Source organism: Monodon monoceros, unplaced genomic scaffold (genome assembly GCF_005190385.1).
Source record: "Monodon monoceros isolate NGI ecotype Baffin Bay Population unplaced genomic scaffold, NGI_Narwhal_1 Super_Scaffold_17, whole genome shotgun sequence".
NCBI lineage: Eukaryota > Metazoa > Chordata > Mammalia > Artiodactyla > Monodontidae > Monodon > Monodon monoceros.
Window position 1 is genome coordinate 9,988,239 of NW_021703773.1, and position 25,607 is coordinate 10,013,845.

The 25,607-nt window shown below is 41.1% G+C and overlaps 1 protein-coding gene across 8 annotated transcripts in view; it reads right to left on the bottom strand.

Annotated features, from left to right (window-relative positions):
- NRG1 (neuregulin 1) overlaps positions 1–25,607 on the bottom strand; it is a 1,014,701-nt gene that overhangs the window by 203,135 nt on the left and 785,959 nt on the right. For 2 of the 8 annotated variants that reach the window (XM_029226636.1, XM_029226635.1), the window contains exon 1: positions 14,055–14,151. The exons of 2 other annotated variants lie outside the window; for them this stretch is intronic. In XM_029226636.1, coding sequence (XP_029082469.1) covers positions 14,055–14,151 — 97 coding nt within the window. Of the gene's footprint in view, positions 1–14,054; positions 14,312–25,607 lie in introns of those variants that run through there. 4 more of the 8 variants (XM_029226634.1, XM_029226633.1, XM_029226641.1 and 1 more) reach the window with 4 other exon arrangements.

The following is a 25,607-nucleotide window of genomic DNA, read 5'->3' on the forward strand; positions in this document are numbered from 1 at the left end:
TCCCCCAGGGCTACTGTAGTTGTATTTAAGAGCTTACTTTTTAGGCAGTATTAATATCGTTTAAGATTATTTTCATTACTTACCAGGAACGGTTGTTTTTTATTTATATAACGAACTCTTAACATAGCAAACATGATGTTCCAGGCAACGGTCTAAGTATTTACAAATATAAACTCCTTAAACTGCATCAGATTAGTTTCTTAACTGCCGCTATGTTGTTAAGAAGAAATGTAACACAAACAATTTAGGGTTAGCAAGAACTGTAGATTGAACAAACCTCGAATTCCTATTCATTTGTCTGAATAATTAAGCACTGATTATTACTGCGAGCTTTAAGAAAAAGTGTGCAAATTTCAAGCAGGAAAACCACATATGATCAGTTTAGGAACAAATCCATGAATTGCGAGTACTGGTGATTTGCACTCATACTTGCTTATTAATAGAAACATAATAATTAAATTGCTCCCCATAAGCTCCCACAATGTGTTGTTTTAAGCAAATTAGCTATATTCCCTCATTTATTCAATCACTGAACAAATTCTTAAGAGCAACAACTATGTTCCCATCACTGTGCTAGCCCCTGGTGATATGAAAATGCATAAGACAGACATGACCTTGAGAGGTTCACAGTCTGGAGATATTAACTGCTAAAATGTGCTCATATGATCAGTCAATTAAAAATTCCTCTGGGTGAGGACAACGGTTTATTCTCTAAGAATTAAAATTATGTAAGTGACAAAATAAAATGCTCGAAATAAATCTGAGATTGCTTTGATCTCTACCCTGCAAACCAAAAACGAAGAGGATAAACAAATTTAAAATAAATAAAGTTAATAAAAGTCAGATAAAAATAGTCCAAGTATACTTTCTGTTTTATAGAAAATAAGGTGATAGAACATAGAAAGTTACCTATTTTTTTACATACATTTATAGATGTCCTTACAGTTTAATGACGTCACATTTATACCAAATCCTGAAATATTTATAAGGATTAGTAATCACAAAAGTAATCCTATAAGTAAACCTATCTAACCATTTAAAAGGTAGCTGTAGGGCTTCCCTGGTGGCGCAGTGGTTGAGAGTCTGCCTGCCGATGCAGGGGACAAGGGTTCGTGCCCCGGTCCGGGAAGATCCCACATGCCGCGGAGCGGCTGGACCCGTGAGCCATGGCCGCTGAGCCTGCGCGTCCGGAGCCTGTGCTCCGCAACGGGAGAGGCCACAGCAGTGAGAGCCCCGTGTACCGCAAAAAAAAAAAAATAAATAAAAATAAAAATAAAAGGTAGCTGTAGTCTATGTTAAGTATAATTATTTATTAATACTTTTTGAAAGTAACTGAAAAGAAACTCTGTTCCCATAGAAAGCATACAACCACATATTAAGGCAATGTGCAAATTTAGTACTTAGGCCCTTGTGTATGTATATCAATATAATCAGTTCCCCTTTCTTATTTTATCGTGTGACCAGAAATAGAGTGACTCTGTCCATGGAACCATCAGTTCTTACTTATATAGGAGGCTTTTAGTAATGTACCTTGAAACATGACAATTCAAAGGATGGCTATTATTTCCTTAATTTGTCAAGGGAGTTTTCAACAAAGAACCACCATATTCATAATAAAAACAATATTGTTTTAAGTTCTAAGTAGGGAATTTTTTTATATATATTTTATAAGGAGTTGACATGCTAATACTAGCAAAACACTGAATCTTCCAAAGGGTGACTTCTCTCTTTGAGTGAATGTGAGAATGGTAAGACCACTGGGGGATGAATACATTGTTCTCTTGGTACAGTTGTAACTTATCTTTGCTCAAGAGCAACAGCCTTCTTCAAAAGCTGTGCCATCCAGCTGCCCATGAGTTTCACAGAAACAAATCACAAAAGGGTATCTGCATTAAGGTCAGCAGTAACTTTACAAAGTCCCATGTCAAAAATGACAAAAAGAGCATTCAGCCCTATGGCTGCCTCTCTTAGTATCCCTGTTGTCCGAAGGTGTAGGCGCCGTGAAGTTTCCCCAAACATGCCTGTCTAGATGCAAATTCCTGTAAGACAGTTGCTACTACCCTTCCGGCTACAGGGAGTTTTATTCCCAGATTGCTGGGCTCAAGGCAAGATGGCTGCATCCTGCCTTTTCATCATGATTTCAAGAGGTGGAATGGAGTAAGCCTACCTTCAGTGGAAGGTGCAAGGAAGCACTGAAACTTGTCTTTACCTTACAGAGTGTGACTTTAGTCACCAAATTCAGATACAGGGCTTTCACTGAGCTTTTTATGTTTTGTGAATATTTATTCTGTCATCAGTATCATATTGTAAGCGGTGGCATTTCTTCCCCCTGCACAGTCCAACTTAGATGCTCCCTTGGTGAAGGGGGTCTCTTTTACATTCAATGTGAGAGGGCAGTGAATCTGTAGGTCTCAGGGACTATATGCTCTACACTGTCCCTTACCTTCTGCTAAATCCTAGGGAAAGATAATGGCCTTTGTCTTACAGGCCTCCCTGAAGTGGATCCCAGTCCTTTTTGATGGGGCATAAATAATGAACACAACATTTAAAACTCTAATGTTGCTTTCCAAATAGCAAAATATTTAAAATAACTATTTCTATCGACATTTGTCCTTCCTGTCAGGTTAAGGGCAAAGGAGAACATACAATATAATCAACATGTTAAAACAAAACCCAAAAAACAACCCTTAAGACCTAAGTCTCCCATTTCTATTCAATTTAATATATGGAAAATTATGTATTTCATTTTCTATTCAACTCAGTATTCCAATAACTGGTTTTCTTTTGACAAACCCACCAGCTCATTTCCATAATTCCTGTATATGTATAACTCTTTCCCAAAATGGATAATGCATAAGCCGTTTCCTCTCCCTACCCCGCCAGGGAAGATTCCAAGTATACAGCAAGGTGACCTCACTAAAGCAAATTATAATCGCTATCTATTTTCTGTGTTCAAACTAATCTCTCAGAAATAGATGACAATAATTTTTAGTATTACTGCGATCACAACTGTTTATAAAAATCTACCATTTCACGAGCTTCAAGACAGGCTCCCCTTTTTTATTTATTTAAAAACCATTTAAAGTGGAAAATGTAGAAAAGTCCATAATTTCAAACAATGAAATATTGTGCTTAAAACAGATACTGTCACTCTGTTGGCAGAGAAAAGAGAAAATACCAAAAGAATATAAAAGCAGGCTTGTATATATATACACAAAATAATGTCAACTTAATATACAAATGGAAAATTTTGTCAGACAATAAAGTTACACACACACAACACAATATGCTCCAGTTAAATCGATTCATCATTACAATTATCTATCCTTGTAGCTCAGGGAACAAAACAGTCAAAAAATATAAATAGAAAAATGATTCTCATTTACTCTATAAATATTTGTACGTAAAGTACTCCACTAGGCCCTATGTGTAAGACAAAATTATCCTCGACCATCAAGACATGGGAGATTAGGAATAGGAAAGTTACATCTAAAGAACTAACTGGCATATATTTTATTTTATTTTATTTTTTATTTATTTTGCGGTACGTGGGCCTCTCACTGTCGTGGCCTCTCCCGTTGCGGAGCACAGGCTCCGGACGCGCAGGCTCAGCGGCCATGGCTCACGGGCCCAGCCGCTCCGCGGCACGTGGGATCTTCCCGGACCGGGGCACGAACCCACGTCCCCTGCATCGGCAGGCGGACTCTCAACCACTGCGCCACCAGGGAAGCCCTACTGACATATATTTTAAAAGAAGTGTGTGCGTGTGTATTATTTAAAAATATAAGTGCACATAACCTATCTTTGCACCAATCTGTTAAAACATCACTGCCAGTGTTCCTCCGTTCTCCAAAAATGAGTTTATCTATAGACCAAAGTTCAAGGTCAAGAATATCTGGTTGATCTCTTTATGAATGTGTTATATATATGACATCCAACTCTCACCAAGAGTCCGAAGCCACAGAATGTATACCTAATAAATATTTGGTATGTATTATCAACAACGTGATAATTATTTACAAAGAATCTCCGTGTATAAGACCCTGTGAAAAAATGTACAGTATTTATAGTTATTTGTGGAGGGCTTAAAGTGCAGGCAACACTGATACATACACAGCAAGAAGACAGCATTAGATGAACACACACTGGAAAAGTGCTTAGATTTTGTTGATATTTAAACTCAGTAAAACTGATCATTTAGTCCTTACTCTGTACCCAGCACCATACTCAACACTACTGCTTAGAACAACCACATGAATTACATAATATTATTTCCCACAGTGTACACACGTAGAAACTGAGGCTTACATAGTTGTCATCACTGTCAGAGTTCACACCACGCAGTCAGAGGACAGAACCAGAGCCTTGCCTTTCAACCACTGCTCTGGTCTTACTAAAACCAGCACCTCTCAACCCTGGAGGTACACAGCCGTCATTAAGCCAGGGCCGCCATGCAAGTGGCCCAGAAACCTCTACTCAGTGTTGCTCAAGGTCAAATTTGCATGCTGATGTGTTCTGAATCACACTGTATGCAAATACAAGAATTCTCATTCGGCCTGCTGGTTAGGGAAAGAACACAGCTAATTTTCCTTTCTAGTGGTCACATTCAGAAAACAGGTTTTTATTTTTAAGGCGAACAGGCCAGATAATTTGGGGAAAAGGCAAAATACTGCTCAGTTCTCGAGTGCTGCCGAAAGTCAGGATACTGCTGGTTCGGAGATGGCTGGATCAAAGGTGTCAGAGGTGGGACCACACCCAGGGGGGCTTGAATCCAGGTTTGTGCTTTTTAGGGAGATTATGTTTCATCCCATCTCCTGCGGAATATATAGATTTGGATTCAAAATGTCATCCAGGGACTTCCCTGGTGGTCCAGTGGTTAAGAATCCGCCTTCCAATGCAGGGGACCAGTTTCCTTGTCGGGGAACGGGGAACTAGGATCCCACATGCCCCAGGGCAACTAAGCCCACACACTGCAACTAAGACCCAACGCAGCCAAACAAATTAAAAAAAAAAAAAGGCATCCATACTTCATACTTCCTTCACTCCAGTGGGTTTGGAGAGAAGATAAGAGAATCATCAAAACGAGGATTTAGAACGTTCATTTGGGTTTCGCTGAACTGCATAGGTGCATGTTTTAGTCTCAGCTCAACCCCAACTGAGGTTACAAATGGATATGACATTGGACCCCATCCAAAGAAGTCTTCCTACTGTATACTCATATGTTACATAAATATGTAAAACACAAAACAACCCTTTCATTTAAATATTTGTAACCATTAATATAGTATAAGCTCATAACTAAAAGTCAACTTTCCAAGTTTGGAAGGGAAGAGAGGCAAAAGGAAGTTCCACAAAATTTTTTTTTCATATACTAAATCATGCTAAACATAATACAAATGTTCACACTGTAGACACAAAACCATAGTGTGCTATGTCCCAAATGAATCCTGCAGCCCACTTCACATCGACTACTACTAGAGCAAGTTACCAATCCTCTTCTGCTCCCCTTATCTCCCAGTACAACAGAAAGTCCATGGCATAGGATGAGGAAAGGGGAGAAAAGACACATTTAGGGAAAACCAGAATCTTCTCTAAGTCCTGATAAACTTAAGAATAGAGAGAACACTTGATTCACAAAATACATATCTCTAAACACTAAATAGCAACATATGTATTGTTATTTATAAAAGAAAACTCTCTTATCACGAGCATTCATTTTCTTTTAAATACCCGTTGACTGCCTCCTTCATTGTTTTTCTTTGACTTTTGGATACAGTTCTTATCGGTTCACTCATAAATACGATTTCCTATTATGATATATACAAACGAAAAATGTTCAATAAATGATGTACTAAACAGTTAAGATCAAAAACTCTCCTTAGGGCTTTAATAGAGAAATTTTTCTATGCATAATTAATATCCAAACTTTGCTTTACCTAGGGTTGAAATATATTTTTTGAAAAAGTTATGAAATCTGCAGGAATTTTAACTTTCAATTCTGGAGTCCTTAAATATAAGACATTCAGTATTCAGAACATTTCAGTATATGCATAAAATTTATTTGTTCTGAAAAATATTCCAAATTAGAATTTAGACATTTCCTTTTAAATATTGGCTTTATATTCACTATGGAATAGCTAAGAAGACTGTCAAATCCTTTAAAAATGCAGTTTGTCTTTACAACTGTGAGATCATATGTAACGAACAGATGAGTTACAATTACAAACAGAAACATATGCACTTTAAAAAGCTGGCTTTACCTAAGTTCTAACCTTATTTATAAAGTAATAAAGGCCGTTGATAATGAGCACATTTTCACATGGCAGTAAAATTCACACTTATTAAAACTACTGGAAAAATTGAATTGTAGTACTGTAAAACTGAGTAAAGTTAAAAAAAATATTATTCCATAAAACAAAGCCAAGTTTGTTCACTAGTCACTAATATTTCTCACTCACATCTTTGTAATCTCTGTAGAAATATGGTGGGTAAGATAAAGCATAATAACAGTTTGCTAACAGGTTCGATAAAAATCCAAGTTACATGTTGTGATAGAAATGTACTACTTTTCTCTCCAAGGGAAAATGCCCATTGCCCTGGCACTCTACCTTTATGCTGAATTCATTTTATATGGCTATCATATGACCTATTTATTGGAGAAAATGTCACTGGTTTAATGACTTCCTAGCCCAGCTTCCTTTTATACATTACTTTAATCTCACTTAATTAACTTCTACGACTTTTTTCAAAGTTGTCACTACTATATTTTTTAAAATACCATGTAGGGCTTCCCTGGTGGCGCAGTGGTTGAGAGTCTGCCTGCCAATATAGGGGACACAGGTTCGTGCCCTGGTCCGGGAAGATCCCACATGCTGCGGAGCGGCTGGGCCCGTGAGCCATGGCCGCTGAGCCTGCGCGTCCGGAGCCTGTGCTCCGCAACCGGAGAGGCCACAGCAGTGAGAGGCCCACAAAAAAATAATAAAAATACCATGTAAAGCATAAAGTCAAACTACTAAACAGAGTCCAAATATTAAACTATATGACATTGACAATATTCAGTCGTGTATCATCTACAGAACTGACAATTTCTGATGGTTCAACCTAATAAAACATTCCCTGACTCTCACATCACTGAAACTAAAATTCAACAGCTGCCCAGAGGAGCCAGCTGCCTGCCAACTAAAGCTATGAAACAGAAGGTTTGGGGCACTGTTGCAGACCAAACGCTACTGCCCATCAACAATACCTTTCTTGGACCAAAACAATGTGAACAATATTGCCCTTTAGAAAGAGAAGGAGAGTAACAAACTGGGAGTAACTCACAATGAACATGACCACTGCAGAGTGGAATAAATCGTGAGCAAATAACAGTAACTCTGCGACAGTGTTATAACGTTAGCCCGTGATCCAAAAGAATTAGTCATTCCAACCCATTTTCAAAAACATGTAGCTCAATCAAAGTCGAGTTCTTAAACATTTTAGCTAGGGGTTGAGGATAAGGTGTGAAGACGTGAAAACATGTGCTCCTAAAGACTCTCTGTGTAATTTTGATGTGCTCATGTATAATTTTCCAATGCCACAGTGGAACTTTTAAATATGACTAAATGTCTTTGCAGGTACTGCCCGAACTTATGCAAGAGGAACTGCTCTAAGGGGCGACTGAAAGATGCTTATAAGATGCTAAGTTCTCTGGGGAAAAGTTGTTGGCTGACATATACACACTACTGTATATAAAATAGATAACTAATAAAGACCTACTCTATAGCACAGGGAACTCTACTCAGTACTCTGTAATGACCTATATGGGAAAAGAATCTACAAAAGAGTGGATATATGTATATGTGTAGCTGATTCACTTTGCTGTACACCTGAAACTAACACAACATTGTAAATCAAGTATACTCCAATAAAAATTTTTTTAAAAAAATAAAAGTAAATCTCACAGATGTGCCCTTGCAGGTTTACAACTGCATCGTCATCATCAGAATGATGTTTCGGAATGTTCTTAGCGAATTTGGTCTACTTTGGTCTAGCTGGGAAACAAACTCCAGTTGAGGTAGTAACTGATGAAATCAGGATCCTATTCTTCCCCATAGATTGCCCAGAATATCTAAGTCACTTAGAAAAGAAAAAAGGAGTCGTTCTTTGGGGAATAGCAGTGTGATGCTCCTGGAGCACCCTCTGGAGGCCAGAAAAAGGTGACACTAGTGAAACGGAGAAAGAAGAGAATTCTGACCTTCCAAAGGCAGAACTCCACAGATCGTACTTAAGTTGGACTCAAAAATGCACTTATGCAATTGTAATCAAGGCGACCTAAGAAACATGCGTACTTAATTTATAGTTTACAAATGCAAATAAATCCAAGGTGTATGTAACAACATTCTCAAATAATTGTTCCTTCATTAAAAAAAAAAAAAAGGAATGCACTGATTACTGTATTTCAGCCTGCATTCTGAATTCCTTGGGGAATTAATTGTAGAGGCATTTTTTTCATATTTAGAAGAGAGGTCGCGATGTGAAAATGTGACATTTTCATTCACAAAATGTAAGTAAGCAAGGTTATATAGGGTATTACTAATTGTCAAACTTTTCAAAGTAGTCAGCTTTATGCTTATCAAAACTGGGAATAAATTAAGCTTTTTTTTTTTGCTTCTCACACCTCACTTTTTCTAAAGCAACAAACACTGACATCTATTGGCATTTTGGTAGCTCACTTTTAAAAAATCTGTGAAAACCCACGAAAGGACACACATGCAAACATGTGTAGGATTAGGATAAACCCAAAACACCACTTGGTCCTTTGAAGAAATTTCATTTTATATACCTGACAGCATATTTAATAGATGTTATTTTCCTCTGATAAAGATAAATCAGTTTTTAAGCTAATATTATATCATTTCAGTTTCTGTGTTTTCTGTTTGTCGAGAGGAGAACTCGAGGGTTAATCAGAATATTAGAAGTCCACTTTCTTTTTCTCTGAGCAAATGAAATCACTCACCCAAAATACTGACACTTGGTTTGTTTTCGTCTATCCTAACAGAACGGGATAAGATCAATACCGTTAGTGTCAAATGTAACTTGTCACTTTGAGAACGCTAATAAAACACTGATTTGCTAAGAATCACACTTCCAGAACTTTTAGCACTACCTATAGCCATTCTAGTGTGTGTGGAGGGGGGGATAATGAAAGATGTAGATTTTTTTAACCTTCATTATTTTGTTTATATTTAGAAACACCTGCACTGGATTCTATGAACCTTGTTGGCAATATACTCTTACATTTGATAAAAAGATAACAAAGAGCATGTGGATACACATTTTCTTTTTCAATTTGTACTAGTCCCAAAAGACTACGCATGCGTTCTATATAAGCATCAACTCTTCAGTGTGGCCAGAAAAGGACTCATGTTTCAAAACCTTCTCAAGTTTGAGACCTCAACCTTTTTCTGCCAGAGATAAAATGATATTGCACCTCACTCTACTTTCAATATTTAGACTGAATTCAGGACTGTTTTCATAATACCTATATGCAGTTATGGTATTTGACATACTTATCCACTTTTCTCTCTATTTACAAGTAGTACATATTAATATTTATACTCACTCTAATCTAAGGCCAGCTCTGGATTATTTTTTACCGTACAAGGTAAATTTGGAAAATTGTGTCAAATATCTTAGCAAAGGCACAGAAGATCTGTGTCTTAAATCATTTTCTGAAGAGAGCTAACATTGATGGGGCACTTGCTACTGCTGTTATCTCATTTAAGCCTCAGCATAACTTTATGATAATAATTTTATTATCCCAATTTTACAAATAAGGAAACAGGCATGGAGAGATTAAGTAACTTTCCCATGACTATACAAGTAAGGAGCAGAACTGGGATTTAACCTTCTTTTTTTTTTTTTTTTTTTTGCGGTACGCGGGCCTCTCACTGTTGTGGCCTCTCCCGTCGTGGAGCACAGGGTCCGGACGCACAGGCCCAGCGTCCACGGCCCACGGGCCCAGCCGCTCCGCGGCATGTGGGATCTTCCTGGACCGGGGCACGAACCCGCGTCCCCCGCATCGGCAGGCGTACCCTCAACCACTGCGCCACCAGGGAAGCCCCAGAACTAGGATTTAAATGCAGGCAATCGGGCTGTAGCACTAAGTACCAGGTACCCTGTAATAGTGAGGCATTTTCGTACTAAAGGACAGGCGATGAAACACACAAAGCACCTGTTACACTGCCTGGAACATGGTAGGATATTTAGTAAATAGTAACTCCCTTATTAAAAGTATAAAATACTAGTGCCTGGCATGTAATGTGTTCATTGCTCTCATGCTGGTTCAATATTTTCTGATTACTTACATACTTTACGGTCTTTTCTTCCCATTTTTCCATCATATCATTTTCTCATTTTGCAGATATGAGAACGGTATCCCAAGTTTCTCCTGCTCTTTCAAAATCATTCTCCAAAATAAACCCGCTTCATTCTAAAATTAGTATTTAATGTCTTTAATAATTACATCATCTAAGTGGTCACAAGTCACCAGCTTGAAACAGATCACTGGACATTCCTCCTGTTCTATAAACATGCGCTGCCCTGGTAGTGACGGGGCACTTCATACCCAAGAATGTTTGACAAGCACTTTAGCCTGGGAAGCCACTGAGTTAACAAAACAGGTGGGTGATGTCACCCGGGAAGCACATGGCCGGCTTCTAGCCATCTGGGATACTAAGTGTTTTGATGTTTCCACCACTTGTACTGACAAACGCCCCTTCTGCCGGGGGTGAAGGAAGACCCAGTAGTTCTAGAACTGAGCTAGGCTTGATAATGAATGGGTTCCAGGTCATTTAAAAGGAAAAATAAAAATAAAAAGAATCCTTTGCAGTGTTTTAATGAAAGAAAAACATCAACAGAGATTCATAGAAGAAGCTTAGAGCCAAATACCAAATGGGCGGGGGGAGGGGGGGGAAGCTCTGGTTTTGTAATTCAGGCTTCAATAGATAAAGTTTGCTGAGCTGAATCAATATGAAAAGTCTGGATATGGGAGATCCAGCATCTAGGAGGTGCAGGGAGTTACAGCACCCTTGGTACATGGATCCTCGTTACAAAGCCCAGGATTACGCTGAGGTTGCTTTTTTTCTTTCTTTTTTTTTTGAGCAAAGAAGAAAAATCAATGACCCCAAGGGCCTGAGAACTATTAGAGTCATTACTGCGACACAGATAATTCTGTTGAACATCTGCAGCCACAACAGCGTGCAATTCAGTATAAAAATGCGATGCTACGAAACACAGCTACGTATGTATCACATACCAGTCACACGTGTCGCATGAAAGTTAAAGGAATCTTTTTCCCCTAAAGCTATCCCTCCAACAGATGTGTTTATGCCTCCGCATATAATACAGCACACAGCGGGGCTGACGGGCTGAGTTCTCTCAGCCTTCTCTCTCCCTTGACTGTCGTGAAGTAATGTTATAACCTCCGAAAAGAGGCTTGGCTGTTGCATGGGCATCGTGTAGGACAGAAAGTTTCAGCGGCTGTTTTAAGAAAGGGGTGAAACCTGGGATTGAAGGGCACTGATGGAGGAGCTATTTAAGAGATGGGTGTCCTGTAAGCCCTAATTTGAGCCGGTATGCCAAGTGGTGATGCTATAGTTATGGCATCTAGAGGTCATTCCTTTGAGGATGCCTGAGGACCACAGAGTGCAAAAAAGCTTGAAAAAGAGGTGTGGGTTTCCCTCACAAACCATTATGGCTCTCAGTTATTTACTCTCCTAAGATAAGGAAAAGTACACTGACAGCATTACAAGGGAAATGACAAGAAGGAAAGAAACAGTGATTTCAAAGCAATACTATTTAAAGCCAGGTGCTTTTACCTAAAGCAGGTTTCAAGTTGATCGTTGTTTTTGAATCAAATGAAGAATAAATATTCTTATCTGCTTTATAGGGTTTAACAAGCACAAGGTGCCCTGGAGAGGGGTAAAAAGTTCCTCCCCAAGGAAGACAACTACCTGATGGAAAAGAGAGATACACTTTAAAACCAACCTAGAGCCAAGTTCACTCCAGATTCTCTGGGAAGAGAGTCAAGAGAATGTCACTTAAAGATGCCAATCTATCTGGTTCAGAGGGAATCACAGCGGTGGGACTGGAAAGCATAATGAGAGTCACCAAGGAAACTCTGGGACGCTGTGTCAGGAGAGAATATTAGGTAGTCCCAACACAGCTGCCTACCTAATAGATGAGATCTGTAGGGCACAGAAATGCCTGTTGGTTCTTAAAATCTCTCCCACCCACCACGGGTGCTTATCTGAAATGTCTATGTTAAGTAAGGCATTAATGCCCTGAAGCCTTGACAAAGTGCAGACCTGTTACCTGAAAGGGATGCTACTTCAAGCCACCGTCCCCTCCTTAATTCATCAGACCTCCTCCAGAGGACCACAGAAACGTCTGAAGGCAGAGTACTCCCAGGCAGGACAGGACAACACTTAAAGAGCCCCGCAAATAACTCTTTACAACTTTACCACTGTGGTCAGGTCTAAGAGCTCTCTCATTTACTAAGATAACCTGCGAGAGGACAGTAGAGAATGTCACTTAGGGAGATTGCTAATCCAGCTCCCCACTTCAGCCCTTGTTGAATAAAATGCGATAGGTTATCTCCAAAACAGGGAGAAAGTAAGGAAAATTTCAATACGCCCTCATGAGAGCTAATGAAGGGTAATGAAGGTGAATCTGCTCAGCAGAATCCTATCATAGAAGCACGCACAGGAATGGTCAGTGGCCAAACAATTACTCTCTGTTCAATTTGTTTTGCTCAAAACCTGTTTAAGGTCTCTGCCAATAAGCCAGGCTCTGAAATGCTCTCAGCGATGCCAGTAAGAGGACTAGGCAAATCTTGTTTACTTCCTGCAAGGAACGGGCAAATACTTCTGTAAGATAACAGAATACCATCGAATTAATTCTTCAAAAATGCTTTACGAAGTGTGCTGGGGGATGTTCTAAGTGCCTTGAGGTCTCTGGATCAATTAATAATTGGGAAGTGCAGAGGCAGAAAAAAGCCCTTATATTCTTCCCCCTCCCCTCCATTTTTTTTTAAAGCATCCTCTTCACTTAATCACTCATAAACAAGTATTTATTTGGGGCGCCTCCTCTTTCCAAGACAGTGTCGAAAGCATTAGCCCTTCTTAGGGAAAAAGAAGGTGAAACTGTCATTCACGTCCGTGAACCCATGATCACGCACTAGACTTGTCTCTAGAAAGCCTCAGCTGCCATTTCATTCTATTATATAACCAGTGAGCAACTGGATTCAAAAGTTCAAATGAACTTTTGCTTTGGGGCATCTCTTGGGAACATAAATTAACCACATTTATCAAAGAGGTCCTGAAAAATAGAACTGCAAAACCGAAAGTTTGAGAACCTTTTTGGGGACCTGATTCCTGGCACTGGGGGGGATTTTATCGGCTTCGCTGACCTCTAGGAATCCCTCTCAGCTGATCTGAGCTCCGATACCGCAGGGCTGAATCCGAGTGAGCGTCCGCGCACACCGCGACCCTACACTCCCTCCCCGGGGCCCAAAACACCGACGCGCGACCGCTCGCGTTCTCTCTGGAGCACCCCGTTCTTCCGAGCCAGGCGCTGCGAGGGGAGACCCGTTCTCGCTTTTCTCGCTAGAGGGCAGGCGGGGCCCGTGCAAAGCGCTGCTGGCGCTGGACACGCGCGCACCCGGCCTCCGCTCCTGCACGCCGGGTCCCGCTCCCGGGCTGGGCTCGGCTCTGGGGCGCTGGGCAAAGGCCATGCCAGGGAGCGCGGCGCGTCCGGGTCCTCCGGAGGCGCGGTCCCGGCTTCCGTCCTCACCCTGAGCGCGGGTTGCTGGCGCCCGGGTGGGGCTCGACGCCCAGGTGAGGGGCGGCCCCACGGAGGGCGAGCACCGCCCGGCCCCGCGGACGGCCGGGAGCAGGGCCAGGAGCCCGGAGCGCAGGGCGCAGGCAGGCGAGGGCGAGGCGGCGGCATCTGAGGAGGAGAAAGAGAAGGAGGAGAAAGATCGCGGAGCCCCGGCCGCGCGGCGCACTCACCTGGGCTCGGGCCGCCCGCCGCGGGCGCGGGCTTCTTCCCGGAGCCTCGGTCCTTCTTGCCCTTCCCCTTGCCTCTGCCTTCTTTGCGCTCCGACATCTCGCCCGAGAAGTGCACGCTCTGCGCGGACGGCGCCCGGCGGAGGCGACGCGCGACAAGTTTGGTCCAAGGGCTGGGATCGGCTTTGGGAAAAGTTTGTCCCTCGAGGGCGGGGGGCGGAGGCGGGTAGAACCACCGGCCGGGCTGCGGCGCGCGCGCTGCGCGGGGGGCGTCTCCTGTCGCCGGCGGGGAGCGCGGGGACGCGGCGTGCGGTCCGGGCCACCTGGGACTGGTGGTCGCTGCGTCCGGCGGTCGCGCTCGCTCTCGGGGCGGCTCCTGCGCGCAGGGAAGTGCTCGGTTCCCGCCGCTGTCGGCTCCTGTCGCGGCCTCTGTCCGGCGCGCTCGCAGCCCGAGGAGGGAGAGGCGATAACCGTCCGGCCAGCGCTTGCGTCGCCCGGCAGCCGCAGTCACCCCGCTCCTGCCCTCCGCGCGAGCCCGGAGTTTCGACAAGTTGGGGGGAACTCCTCGCCGGCTCTTTTTCAATTGCCCCACCGCCAACCACCTCCCGCCCGCAGGTTGGAGGCTGGCGCCTCCTTCTCGCCCTCCCCTGGCCTCGCCCCCTCCCTCGTCCCCGCCACACCCCCACCCCGAGGCGCGGACACGCCACCGGGAGGAGCCTGGGCTCGGCGCTCGCGGGCGCAGCCCCTTTCCCTCCCCGAGCCGGCCTGGGCGGGGGGCGGTGCGCTTGGCGGCTGCCGGACACCCCCGACAGGGGTCGCTGGAAGCCGCGCGCAGCCGCCGCCGCCGCCGCCGCGCCCGCGGGAGCCGGACCGCACGTCCCGGGGAGATTCCGAGACCCAGGAAGGGATCCGGACCCGGGGCCCTCGCTCCGCTTCCCCGCCAGGCAGCGCCCGGGAGGGCTGGTCCCTTCCCTCCAGCGCGGAGAAAATGGTGGAGACAAATTTTGCAGCTCCGACACCTGCCCGGCCAAATTAGGGCCCTGGAACCCGTGGGAAGGAGAGGAACGGCTGCTGTTTTCTCATTAGAGTCCTTTCTTTCTTTAGTGAAAAACCCCACACGCACGTAGGGCAAAGATAAAACTCTGGGTGGAAGAGTAAGGCGGCTGTGGATACACAGGAAGGGCTCGGGGGACCGTAAAGATGGTTAGATAAATCCATCTTCGTCGATCTGCTCCTGGGATGTGTCTGTGTCCTGCCTTCGTGTGTTTAACAACGTGCCTGACAGGCTTCTCATCTTCAGCTTTTCCTAAAAGAAATAATAATAACCTGGCCTCTGCTAAGGGGGAGGGGGGGTCTCCTAAACTGTATCTCTCACTACAACTTAATTATTCAGGTTGTAACTTAACTGATAAAACCTGGGTTGGAAAGCGATCGACAATAAAATTACTGCACTAGCTAGAGTCACTCAGTTCTGCCGAGAGAGCAAGTACGGGGAGGTAAAGTGGAGAGACAGAACCAGAGGTCCTGAATTCGTCAGTGCTAGCTTTCTCCGATTCAAACTTACCTCAGAACTGCGGGTGAAACCTACTTCGCCTTCCCTTGTCCTCCCTCTGGTGGAGAATTCTAAAGAGCAGTGAAATCCAGAAAACGTTAGCACCCTGCTGCGAAGGACAACAGTGAAAGGCCAGGGTAATCAGCACCGCGTAATGATCCAGAATCATGTAAAGCAAACGTTCTCATAGATGTATGGCAGCTGTGGCTAAGTCAGAATGTTCATTTACAGTGACAGGCCCACGTGTTGTTTTCTGGAAGAGGTGAGCACCGTCCACCCACATGTGAAATTTACTTAGCCCTCTTTAAAAGTAATTTGCTCCTGATTTTCCGTCCTCCGGGATTAATGCTAACTGAACCATTACCTACAGACAGCCTTCTTGGTATATTTTCCAAATGCCACCATTTAGATAAAGGTGAAATCTGGGGTGCCTTCTTGCTATGTATGTGGAGACGGAGGGGGGACAAAAACAGTTATTTAAAAACTGTCCTAAATTAAGAATGATTTTATTCTCCTTTAATTTGTACTGTAATAAGAATCTAACTCTATTGGGTGGGTTAAGTCGTTAAAAGATATCTTAGCAGTAGTGCCATCATTTATTTTGAAAAATTTGATGTCCAAATATCTTCTGATAACCTTCCAACGAACACCACACATCAATTATACTGGGCCATAAAAACAGCAAAATCAGGGAGATTATGAATACTGAATAGCACTATAATATTCCACAGAGTCTAATGTAAACTGGAACTGAATGATGGTTGAAATAACTCTGCTTTCCCAGGTGGGGCCACTATTTAACAAACAGGAAAACAGCAAAACTCAGAAAAGGGGAGCCCTTTCAAAAAGGGTACTTTTTCTCCAGGACATGAGACCCTGTAAGGGCTTAGTATACAACTACTACATGTTACCAGATACATCATTATTTTAGAACTGAAGGATAGAAAGCAGAAATGTCTTTTGGAATTAAAAAATAAAGTTTCAGCTCTTTCCAAATAAAACAGAAAGCCAGCTGGAAAACCCAATTTGAAATTGCCCTTAAATTATTCATCTCTATGGTCAGGAAGTAGCAGATGAATTTGTTGTTGTTGTTGTTGTTTTGCATTTTTATAAATCCTCGGAAATGATCAGAACAGGGATGGAGAAAGGAGGAAACCTTTCTTTGCTTTCTTGAAAATCAAAATATTGACCTCAGTTTAGAAACAATGACATGTTTTCATGGTATCGTTTTATTAATTTGTTATGTATTGTTCAGCTCTTAGAGTCTGTATCATACAGGGTATATCAGCTCTCAGGTAATATATGTCAACCTGTCAACATATGTCAACTCCTGAAAACTAGAGTGGGTATTTATAAATAAGCAACTTGAGAAATAAAGAAAGACAAAATGGAGCTCTTATATTAAATGACAGCTTATAATAAAGGCAGTCCTGTGCCCTAACACTTTTCTTTGGCTAGGCTTAACTTTTAGAAGCACTCTTAGAATCCAGAAAGCTGGCCAAATATACCCTTTCTCTCATGAATTCCCGTTTGGAAAATACTCCAAGAAAATCTTAAAAAGAAAAAAAAAACGAAAAGTGAAAGAACATTAACATGTGAACATTTTTAAATTTTTGCAAAATATTGTGCATACTGACAGTAATGGGAATTTCATTTTAAATTCTGCAAATAGATATCTTTAACTTTTAAAAAATGAAGTAACAAGATAATTTATATAGATTATTTTTTTAAACTTTGCAACAAATTCATTGTTAATAAAGATGCATGGATACAAAAGAAAATCTCCCTCACCAGAGCCAGCTCCAGCACGATCACTAAAGGCGCATGACTTATTCACGAATCCACAAAGCATTTACTGAACTAAATGCTCAACAGTAGAGAAACAGAAAAAAAGAAAAAAAATTGCCCCATTCTCATGAAGCCAAAATAATATGAGAAAGGCATGAAAACAAATTAATTATTACAATACAAATGAAAAGCAGAGCCAGGTAAGTTTTCCAGGGCCTGAAGCTCATGAGATTTGGGAGATCTTTTTAAAGGGAAAGAACACAAACTTAAAAATACAAATTTAGATCCAAGGCTGTTAAAGGGAGCCTTGGAAGTGAGAGGCCCTGAAGCTTCCTTAGTTTCATGGCAAATTCACTTCTAGTGATTCCAAGCATATTCCACTATCTGCACAATTATATACTAATTCAGAAATTAGATACTACTTTCACATACTATCACTATAAAGAGAAGACATTAACGGGCAGTCAAAAGGAATACACACATTTTTTTTTTTTAGACTCCATATATATGTGTTAGCATACGGTATTTATTTTTCTCTTTCTGACTTACTTCACTCTGTATGACAGACTCTAGGTCCATCCACCTCACTACAAATAACTCAGTTTCGTTTCTTTTTTATGGCTGAGTAATATTCCATTGTATAATATTCCATTCCATGCCACATCATCTTTATCCATTCATCTGTCAATGGGCACTTAGGTTGCTTCCATGTCCTGGCTATTCTAAATAGAGCTGCAATGAACTGAAACAAGCAAAGACTATAGTGTAAGGAAAATAAGATGAAAGCAGCTTTAAGAATTCACTAATCAGCAATTGTTCTGTATGTTTAGTTAGACTCTTAGAATAAACACGCAAACTGAGTTCATTAAACAAAAGGCTTCTGACCGACAAGATACCCACGCAAAACTGGAAATCGTGTGCTCCGGTACATTTGGAAAATATTAAACAAAATTCTTAACTAATCATATTCTGTCTGCTGTGAAGAGTCAGTTTGATAACAGATTGTGAGTTTAGAATCCTAAGAAAAATACTAAAAACGGTAACATTCAAACAACACTAAAATGAGGCCTGTGTTTATACTCTTCTGCTTTGTGTGATTTTTAAACATTATCCCACACCAATGATTGTTGTTATTATTGTTTATCATTATTATTAATGATAAGATTACTCTCATGATTGTAGGGATACATCATAGATTAAAAATGGATTATACAGCTGAATACTAGTGCCAACTTTCTTTTTGTGGACACTATCTGAAAAATAGGCCTAGTGTCATAAACCTCTTCTCTAATAGGGTGGAGATGTAAGACTTAATAGTCTTTGAAACGTTTTATTTTCTTTCAAGAAGAATACAGTCTCATGCAGCTTTTTGATTTCTCTTTCTGACCTCCACACTAATTATTTATCTTTAGCTTTCTCATCCCCTTGCAACACATACTTAAGATGTGTATGTGATGCAAATACCTCAAATGTATATATACATGCATATATGCATACACATATACATATGTAGATATACATGTGTGTATACATCTGTATTTGTGAGTGTATGAATGCATATGTGTGTGGGTGTATAGTTATTGCTTCTCTTTCCTCTACTGGAAATGAGAAACACTGTCTGAATTTGAATGCAAACCTATAAAAGATGGAGATTATATATCCTTTTTATCCACTTTTTTCATATCGCTATCCATGAGAATTCTCAGCACCGTACTTTGCACGCAGTAAGCACTAAACGGCTTTGCATATAATGAATTTAAAGAGAACAGGATGAATATAAAAAGACTGGTTCTGATATTACCATTTCTGTCAATCAATTACCAATCACCTACCCTGACAATCATCTTTGCCACCTCCTTTCTGCAGCCAACCCCTCCCCAAATCCTGTCATTTTGACTTGTCTCCTTTTATTTCTCATCACTAAGTACCACCCAAATTTAAGCCTTCGTCTTATCTTTTCTTTGATCATAGTAAAGCTTTCCACCTGGACTCTTACTCCCTCCAATTATTTTGCTACATGCAGCAGTCAGAGGAGTCTTTTTGAAATGCAGACTTAACCCAGCCATCCTTTGCTTCCCAGAACCATACCCAGTGTCCTTGTAGGGCTAGCCTGTGCCTAACTCCAGCCTGATCTCACTACGCTTCATCCCTCCCTCTCTATGCCTCATGCATGAAGGCTTCTTTGCAACATGCCTCTAATACTTGTCATTCTTTCCAGCCTCAGTGCCTTTGCACTTACTGTTTCCTCTGCGTGAATTTACCACACTTGGCCTAATTCCACTTACTGCTCAGGCTCCAACTGAATTTCATTTGCTTAGAAGGGCTTTCCATTACCTTTGAAAATGATTTTAATCTCCCATCCCATTTTTACACCTCCTTCAGAACATTTCTTCCAGTTTGTAATTATTTTTTGTGTGTGATTTTTATTTTTACAAGGATTTTTTAAATGATTTTTTACAGTGTTTTTCTTATACAATGATCTGTTCCCACTGGACATTAAATTTTTTGAGGGCAAAGACTGACTATTTCATGTTCTATGTTGTATCTCTAGCACTGTGCCTGTTTCATCATAGCCAATTACATACATTTTGTTAATTGATGAATAAAGGAGGATAACTAGAATTGCTTTCATATGTATATAAGACTATACATACATATATGTATGTATGCTTATGTTTATTTGGTCAAATTTTAAAATGATAATGATGCTTATGGTACCAGGCATGACATTTGGGGATAATTTCTGTTGAATAAGCCTTTCTAAGAATGGACATATAGAATAAGAATCTTGACTTATAGGTATAATTTCTCAAAACTTTAAGAGGTGAGGTGATAACTTCTGTGAAATGGTAAAATCCCAAGAAAATACTTACCTTTTTTTTTTTAATTGCCTCTGCAAATTTCACCTGTAGATTACATTTATTGGCTCCATTTCCTTCCTTGCATTTGTATGAGGTGTCAGAGAGACCCATAAAAGAGCTGGGTTTTAGCAAGGCTGTTCTAACAAAGTGATAATGGATGAAAACCTTTAAACACAGCATTGTTAACAGAGAGTTAAAAAACCCCTTTCTAGCCTTGGCATCACACAAGGTTCCTATTCCCATAGGATTATTTTTCACTTAACACACTAGTGGTAAGTCCATATATAGTCATTTTAGCAAGTTGCACCCAGTAACCACCTTCCAGTTATCTTTGAGTTTAGATTTAACTCCCTTAGTATTTTCCTCACTTCCCATCATGCATATCCATATAACAAAGGGATTTGTCCATACATGCATCGGGTTCAGATTCTGTGAACATCTAATATACAGCCCAGAGAGAGATTCAGATGCTTCGGTGTCTTTTAAGAGTCATCCCACAGGATCCTCCAAGGTTAACATCTTTCCTTTCAAGAGTCACTTTATTCATTATTGTGAAAAGATTCACCCCTGCTAAATGTATAATGATGTTAAAATACAAATGTAAGGTCGTGAGTGATGAATTAGTACTTCAAATATTTGAACAGTGCGAATAATTTAACAGATCAACTCTGCTTTGGTATGTCCCAGAAGAGACACCTGGTAGAAAGCATTTCCAAAACAGATTATAGTATATCGGAAATTACTTCACAATGTCATCAGGATAACTGGTCTGTATGGAATGAAACCCTGACCCACAACGTTATGTACCTGGCCTAGGCATGTAATAACACCACAATTATTCTCTTTCCTTCTTTCTCACATAATTCCTTCTAACCTCCTTACTAAATCTTTATGAATACTACCTTCCCTGCCTTTTTTTTTTTTTTTTCCAGCTCCTGTTCAAGTTAGAGCCCAATACTTCATATATCTGACTTGACTAGGGATTTTTAGTTTTGAGCTCAGAGCCAAAAGTGAAGTTCTCAGTGGAATGTTACAGTCATCTCCACCCCTGGACCCCAGCCTAGAATTCTAGTTCCTTTGCAACGGACCAACTTTCAACATACTAGATATTTGGGAAATTTTGTGTATGTGTGTGTTAAAAAATTTATATCTTTCACTTCTCATTCATTTGGGAAAAGAATTTCACAAGTATTAACAACTCAAGAAAGCAATTCATCTTGTAAAGATGATTTAGCAGAATAATTAGATAACTTGACAGAAACTAAATGACCATCCAAAAAATAACTGGTGACCAACCATGCAGAAGATTACATTCTTATGGAAAATGCTGTCTTTTCTGCTTAATCATAAAGACTGTGTTTGTTCCAGCTCTTTCCCATAAATACAAGATGGAGACCGCCTCGTTCAAATGGTCCAGGAAACTCTGGTCTTGCCTAGGGTCTTACTCAGCATGTAGGGTTCTTTAGAGTCCCGAGAAATTCTGGGGGTGATCCCAGAAACTAGATATTCAACTGAATGTCTAAGAAATATGTTTGGATTAGTATTTGTGAGTGATCTTTGTTCAGTCCTAGAGCAGACTGAACTCTTTAAGATCCTATACAGCAGATACATTCAGGCACAAAAAATTCTGTCAGTCCATCTGGGACTTCTGTCTTCAAGACTGACCAAAACCAGCCCTGGTATTGTAGGTAGGAAGAGAAAGTCACTTTTACTTAAGTGACAATTATCTTGCTTCGGAATTACATCAACTTTTTTTTTTTTTTCCTGTTGTAGTTGTTGTGGTTTTCAAAAGATCATCTAACAGAATGAGGTGGAAATCCACTATCCCTTTTATTTTCATAATAATAAGTAGACCCCTGAGAGCCCGCAATGTGCTAGGATTTACATCAGTGTGTGTTTATTATGGGTACTAAAACTATACAGTATTTCTAGCTCAGAAGTGCAAGGTAAAGAACTTAATACATATTTTCTCAACTCATTGTTTTCTTTTAAAATTTACTTTTTCCCTCTTCCCTGAGAAACTTTCATTAAACTATTACCAATTCTTTCCCTCCCTTGTCCTACTGCTGAATCTGCCCTGACAATCCCTGATGCCAGGTCACTCCAATTACCCAATTTTCTCCATGAACATTATCTTTCCCTGTTCTGACAAAGAAGCCAGAACAACAACAACAAAAACCTCTCTTAACCCTTCCTTTCCTTTTATGACCAAACACTTTCAGTTCTTTTTTTATCAGCTCATGGAAACCACCTGCTCCCCCAACTCACAACCAATCTCATGGAACTGCTCGGAATTCACCAGTGCCTTCCTTATTGTCATATGAAGTGTCATCCTCCTTAGTCCTTATGCTTGGGGACACTGATACGCACATCATCTTGAAACCTCCTGGAACTCACAGTAATATCTTGGTGGCAGAACTTTCTGTCTCTTTTTGCCAATTCTTTTTCTTTTTTTTCTACGTATATCATAAATGCTGGCTCATGGCCCAATATTTAAAACTCTTTTTCTTCACTACATGATAATCCTAGGAAAATATCATTCACTACCACTGTATCAAATTTTGATAATTCACAAATGTGTGTGTGTATACTTTTTTTTCTAAACTCCAAGCCTCAATTTCCACTACCTCAAACTGACCAGTTTGTTAATTCCCATCCCTCTCCCCCGCCCGCCCCCCCACCCCGAACCAGACATGGTTCAAGATCAGAAACTAGGTGTCATCCTTCGTTTTTCTCCTCGCATCCTCCTTTCCTCCCCGATTCCAGCCATTTGATGCCCCAGTCCCAGCGCTCTTATCTGAAGCAGCTTTAATCCTCATCACCTGTCTCCTTTGCTTCTCCCCTGAGCTGGGTCCTCAGTCATTCTTTGACCATTTTTCAAATACCCCTCTTACTGCTTCAGCTTCCATTCTCACACCCAGCCATCCTCCTTCCAGCTACCGGAGTTAATCTTCTAAAATACAGCTATTATCTTGTCATCCTTTATGTAACATTTCTATGGATTCCTGTTGCTATAAAGTTGCAACTTCTCCTTAGAGGTTAGTCAGGTCCTTCCCAATTCAAGTGCTGCATAAATATTCAGCCTTTCTTTTCCCCCGGGTAGTGGGTATACTCTGGTCACACTGAACTGTATCTTTTCTTACTTCTATGCCTTTAACTCTGTTTTTCCTTCTCCCTAGAATTTCTTTCCCTTTTCTGCCTAGCAGGCAGACCCAACTCAAAACTCACCTTTTCTATTTTCCCCTGATGCTCCCCTCACAATCGCTGCCGCACATGTGTCTTCCTTATATGTCTCTTGAGCTCAGCACCTTTATTACTATCATTATTTGTTTTCAAGCCTGTCTCCCTGCTCTGCAGGAAAGATGCCTCAGGAATCATCTCTCTAGTTCCATAAAGTACACATCTGACATATGTATATTAAAATGCATAGACTATAAATGTGTTCAAAGAATCCCCAATTTACCTTTAATTCAGCTTCAGAGTGATTGAGTAGCAGTTGAAGGGCTTTGAAATCTTTCCAAATTTAACGTTTTACTCCAACGCAAATGGGACTTTCGCTAAATAATTACAACTTTTCCAAGCTCTGCAGCTGTATGAGCCCAATCTTAACTGACTTGTTCAACCGGAGTTACAGTTAGCAGGATTCAAGAACAAGGCTTGCTGGTTTTTACCACCATATTTTTGTGTACTGAAATCCATTTAAGCCCCCTTGCTGACCTACCCTATGTCTTATTTGCCCATATTAAAAAAAAAAACTTGTATAGTAATATCAATACTTGTTACACATTAACCATCATAATGAGGTATTATGAAGTTCAACTCATCCCGTATCTGTAAATTCCTCTATAAAGAAAAATAAGTTTATGATGTAGAACCTTCATCTTGATTTCTGAAAACTCTAATGATAACTCTGGAAGGGAGAAGGAGTGTCCCTTTATATAGTTGATAGTTTTTGATTGCTTAAAATAGCCTCCATCTCAAAGACTGCTGGTAACTCTTCAGCCCCATCTACCATTCCCCACTCTCTGCTTAAGCGTCTGAGAGCCTCTGAGGGTCACAGTCTCCACCTTGGACCTTAGATGAAAGGCTGTCTTCAAGAAAGCACCAATGAACCGGACAGAGCTTTGAATTCTGACTCTGCTGCTTCACAGCTGGCTACTCATCTGTAAAGGAGGGGACTATACTACCAATTGTAATAGATCACTGTGGTGAGAACTAAGTGAGCTCACGGGAGTCGTGTCCAGCCTACAGGAGGCGCTAGAGAAACGGCACCTCAATTGGTCGTCAACTGTCCGCTGACTTCTAGCTGCTGCTGCTCCTATCAAACATCTCTGAGTCCAGGCCAACTTTACTAAAAGAAGCATTTTGCCAAAAGGATAGGTGATTTTTTTCTTTACCATTCAGTAATGACTGAATAGGTAATTCTGAATTACCCCAGGCCATTGGCACTTAAGGCTACAAAGAATAAGTAAAACTAATGAAAATCAGATATTTTTATGGATTTGAAGTTTTCACCACACTGCTCCTAATTCGCCTCCTCTCATCATCCCTTTCTGGGTTTTCTGTACGACAGATGACTCTTCACTGGCTCAATGGAAGGCAGCAGAGGGAAAAAGGAGCTAAAAAAGGAAAACTAGTATTTGAATGAGTAGAATATTTAGTAGAAGATTTTATAAGTAGAATTCTAATTCTAATCACAAGATTCCTGTCCCCTCGTTCACACATCCTGTATGATCCCCTCTTCTTGAGTATGGTGGGGGGGAACCTATGGATATTATGGGTTATGGCTCCTGTGCTTAGGTTATCAATCAGTTGACTATGAGTTAATCCACAAGGTGGGTCTGACCTAATCAGGCGAGTCCTTAAAAGGAGGGCTGAGCCTTTCCTGAAGAGAAAGATCATCCTACTGACTCTGAAGAAGTAGCTGCCACGTAATGAGAGGGTCACATGCCTAAGAGTGGAGGGTGGCCTCTAGAAGCTTAAAGCAACCTTGGCTGACAGCCAGCAGGAGAACAGGGACCTCAGTCCTACAACCACAAGGAACCGAATCCTGCCAACAGTGTTGATGAGCCAAGAAAAGGACCTGAGCTCCAGCTCAGAACACAGCCCAGTTGATGGCTTGATTTCAGCCTTGTGAGACCCTAAGCAGAGGACCTAGTTACGCCCTGCCCAGACTTCCGGCCAACAGAACTGGGAGCTGATAAATGAGTGTTGCTTTTGGGTGCTAAGATTGGGGTGATCTGTTACAAAGCAATAGTAAGCTAATGCAGTTATAAAAACATCTTAATTTATACAGTGCTTTAGAAAGCAGATATCGAAGGGGCTGGAAAATGACATATGGGAAAAAAGTCTGGA